This window comes from Oryctolagus cuniculus, chromosome 3 (assembly GCF_964237555.1).
Source record: "Oryctolagus cuniculus chromosome 3, mOryCun1.1, whole genome shotgun sequence".
Taxonomy (NCBI): domain Eukaryota; kingdom Metazoa; phylum Chordata; class Mammalia; order Lagomorpha; family Leporidae; genus Oryctolagus; species Oryctolagus cuniculus.
The window spans coordinates 181,328,690-181,333,342 of record NC_091434.1 but is presented as its reverse complement, the minus strand read 5'-3'; the positions used below and the strand labels follow the sequence as shown (position 1 = coordinate 181,333,342).

Here is a 4,653-nt window from a genome sequence, read left to right as displayed (position 1 = left end):
TTACTTTGGCAACAAATTACAAATTCTTTCCATTATAAGATGTTAAATTGTGCATAGATGCTACAAACTGTATACTGTAAGATTCTATGGGTGTAACTGACAATTGACTTGTTCCTGTAGGGATGGGTGTGTCCCGTTAACTCTGCTGTTCAAGCACATGTCAAGGAACAATGACATCACTGAGTCACCAACAGCCTATCTCCCCAGTGGGGCCAGAAGACAGAGGGTTCCGCCCTGGGGCTGCAATGAGCACCAAACTCCTCTGTGTGGCCTTCAGCCTCCTGTGTGCAGGTGAGTGAAGGTCACAGGTGGTCCTCCCTGGGATTCCCAACTCCTCGATCCAACCCTCTTTCTTGGCACCACGTCACCAGGCTCCATCACTCTATTACAGGACACACAGATGCTGTAGTCACCCAGATCCCAAGACACAAGATCACACAGACAGGAAAGAAGGTCACTCTGCGATGTCACCAAACTGACAACTACAACTATATGTACTGGTATCGGCAAGACCTGGGATCTGGGCTGAGGCTGATCCATTACTCATATGGTGTTGGCAGCATGGAAAAAGGAGACGTCTCTGATGGGTACAACGTCTCCAGAACGAACACTGAGGACTTCTCCCTCATCCTGGTGTCAGCCACCACATCCCAGACATCTGTGTACTTCTGTGCCAACTCTGACTCCACAGCACTGCACAGCCGCTTCGTGTCTGCACACAAAGGGTGATCAGGACGATTGAGGTTTCCTGTGCTCGTGAAACCCGGCCCCACCTGCAAAGTCCCTGCTTCTGCGGGAACCGAGGGGGGTCTTCCTGCGTGGGCAGCGTGACCTTCATGCCAAGGCCCACCCCACACTAGTCTCAGCCTCACTGGAAGTCACTGAACAGGCTTAGCTTGCTGGCTGTCTCTTTCCGCTCAGAGGAAGGAAAATCCACCGTTCGTTGAGAGTCATGATTCTCTCGATAACCTCAAAGTCACCACATCATTGTCTCCCTCGTGGCCTTCAGCGATTTCTTCCCCTAGGCTCCCTCTGTCCTCTATCACCGTCCAACTCACAGTCGTGAGCCCTACTCACACGGTCTCTGCTCCTGGCTGCCTCTGTGCTGAGACAATAGTCCTGGGTGGCCCCATGGGATCTTCCCTTCTGTGCTCTCTCCGGCTCATCTTGCACTAAGACTTGTCTGCTGCAGCCACACTCATCTACAGTCAGTTATTTCTATACGTGTCCCACCATGGGGACCACTTTTACAGGCTGCTGCTTCTGCACTGGGCGTAGGTCCTTCAGTCTTATTCCTAAGTCTCTACTTCATTTCTTATATAAAAATGTGCTTCAGATATATTTATTCTAAGCTAGGAGAATTTAAGAAATTATTTTAAGCTTCCATTTGGATGATTTCTTATAAGTGGAGACACAAAAATAAACTGAAGAATGAAAATTTAGAAGTTGCATAAAATTAAACTGTTGCATATAAAAACACACATACAAAAAGCAGGTGGTTGCAAGAGTCACCCCTTGGGATCCCTCTACCTCATATCAGAATGCTCGGTTCAAATCCTGGCTCCTCATCTTCTAACCCAGTTTCCTGCCAGTGCACAGCCTGGGAGGCAGTAGTGATGGCGCCAGTACTTAGGTGCCCAACAGCCACATGGGAGACTTGGATGGAATACTTGTTTATTTTCATTTTATCTGAAAGGCAGAGAAAGACAAAGACAGAAAGATAGACAGACATTTCCCATCTATTGGTCACTCCCCAAATCACTCCCAAACAGCCAGGGCTGGACGAGGCCAAAGCCAGGAGTCAAGTACTCCATCCAAATGAAAAGCTAAACAACAGAGTGAGAAAGGGCATGACGAGTGACACAAACGATGAAGAGTGTGTGTGACAGGAGCCATGCATGGTCACCACACACCCAGAGACTCCACGGCTCCTGGCTTCACCTGCAGTGAGAGGGCTGGGAACAAATGATGAGGTGCTGAAGAATGAGATGTGAATGAAACTTACAGAACCCAATTCTACGCATGCCCTTCAACAAAATCCTGTAGCACTGTGACGCATTCCCCCAAGCATGCATCCACATTTGGCAAGTAGCCAGAAGGACTCACAGCATAGAGCATACACATAGCTGCACTCGTGGCATAGTAAGTATTCAGTAGCAGATCATACAGGAGACAGACACAGGGGCATCCAGGGAATCCTCACGCAGGCTTCTTTATGCTCTTTCTCCCAGCTGGAGTCACTCAGAGCTTACTCTTCACCCAGCAAACACAAACGCAGCATGGTGTGTGCACTGCTCTGCCACGGGAGTCCATCGGCCCTCCACTGCCTCGCACATCCAAAACCTCCAGGCCTCTGCAAAGAAACCTGGAGTTCACCAAACACTCTTGTCCTTTCAGCTAACAGTCTAGGCACAGTGAACAACCCTTCTCTTTGGGAAAAATTTTATACCAGCCCAGGGAACTGCTTATGAGCTAAGTTCCCCAATGCTAGCCAAAGGCCCATCTTGCAGCAGGATTTTCTGAGCACACCAGTCTCAAGTCCGCTATCAGCTCTTTTCTGCATGGGCACTCTGCAACTCTTTTCTTGTCTTTAATGAACTCGGAAGCTACATGTCGAAGACGGCCTAATTATAAGATGGAGGCAGCCTGACTCACTGGGTCACGACGTGGCAACAGACAGCCACGGAGGAAAGCTGATCAAGCCACACTGGATTTGGAGTACTGGGCTAAGACTTGACACAGTTAAGCCACCGAGGATTTAAGGTTTGCTTTATTTTGTTTTCCGTGGCAGAGCTCACCTTGTCTAATAGAGTTCGTGTCTAGATTGAGTGAATTTTCATTACTCAGAAAGAAAAAGACTAGTAAAAGTGGCAATACAAACTTGTAAGGTAATTCACAGGAGAAGAAATGTGAAACACTACTAAACATGTGAATCAGTTTTAGAATCAAAGTATGGCCACCCGCAACAAAGGAGTGACAGTCCTAAACATGACTGAGATCCAGACTCCTAGAAACCCTCTTACACCACAAGAGAAACGGCACCTGTCTCAGAGAATCCTTTGTGGGGTGTTTGCTGACAAACTGCACTTCTGGCGGAGTTATCAACACGTTTGAATCATTTCAGTTCCTCTCATTGTCTTCAGGGCCCATCACAGAGAGTTTGGCTGCCAATATCCACCTTTGCCATTTCGGAAAGCAGTCTCTGTTTAAATGCTTTCAAAATTGTGGCAGAATACAGAAAACATAAAATTTCTCATTTGATTGTTGGGGAGGGAAGATTTTTCCCTCTACTCTTCAAGGATTTGAAAATAGAGTTTATGACATAAACTGACAAAAGCACATTAACAAGAGAAGGGGCATACAGATGCATTGGACGGGAAATGAAAGGAAAGCAAATATCCAAATCCCCACCAGATCTGGAGGGAGAGGGAGGTGGGACACATGCTAATTAAAATGAGTGATTTGGAGGAAGATGACTGGGCAACCAGGAGAGGCGGGGGAGCCTGCACCCCACACAGAAGCCTTCCAGTCTGTGAGAGGGACAGGGTGGGAGATTAACTCTGCAGATACCACAACAGCAATCAGACCTCCCAGAACACTGGCGTTTCCACGCCTGAGCAGCAAGATGCCTCATTCCTGCCCTGACACGAATTTGGTCTTGGATTTCTCTCCTTGTGCCGCTCAGGAGGCAGCAGAGGGCGTGAGCGCCTGGGGAAGTTCTTCCCTAGAGCTGTCAAATTTCAGATGGAGAGTGACAAACCAGTCTCCAGCCACCCTGAATGCTCTTGTCACCCAGAACCCCGGGGTCACACACTTCCCATCGTGGATTGACTCACTGGGGCCAAGGTGGGCTGAAGTCATCCCAGCAGCTTTTCTACCCCAGTAGTAAAGAATGCAAAACAGCAACAGAGATTAAGAGATGGTTCTGATAACCCCTTCCCTACAGGTCTTCACTTGCTAATCTGGGCCTGTGGCTCCTACCTCAGATCATAGAACCATGCTGTGCCCACCTCTGAGTTCACATGACCTAGTCTTGCCATCTCACACCAGCTCTCAAGAATTTTCCAATCCCCCAACCCCTTCCACGCCACTACTCAGGCCATGGAAAGTGTTCGTCACTAACACCAGTCCTTTAAGGAAAAAATATTAGCCAGATACTGACCACTGTAGTTGAATTAAGTTATGTTAGAGATATGAGACTTTTAAGATTCCAGGTCTGACCAATTTCACATTTATTGCTAGAATATACACACTGGTTATTTCAGGGATAAGCTAGTTCTCCAGTGTTCTTTGGTAAAATAGCAGATCTGACTTTTTTTTTTCCAAAGATTTTATTTATTTATCTGAAAGGCAGAGCTACAGAGAGGCAGAGGCAGAGAGATCTTCCATTCCCTGATTCACTCTCCAAATGACCACAATGGCCGGAGTTGCGCTGATCCGAAGCCAAGAGCCAGGAGACTCCCTGGGGTTTTCCAGTGATTATTTCAACAATTCTTTCTTCCTCAAATTGTCTTTGTCCCCCCATGGAATTCACAGGATGTGGGGTCACCTGTCCCCTAAATTAAGATTATGGCTTTTTGGCGTGATTCTATCAGGTGTTACAGTACCCTTGCTGGTACTGGGAGGTGCGAGGACAGAGGCCTGGAGCTCTTG

General features: G+C 47.6%; 1 gene segment (V, D, J or C); it reads left to right on the top strand.

Moving 5' to 3' along the window:
• The first annotated feature begins 245 nt into the window (after positions 1-245).
• Positions 246-729, top strand: LOC108175648 (T cell receptor beta variable 10-3-like). The segment is given in 2 exon segments: positions 246-291; positions 392-729. Coding segments are annotated over 2 exon segments (384 nt in total).
• The last annotated feature ends 3,924 nt before the right edge of the window (positions 730-4,653 follow it).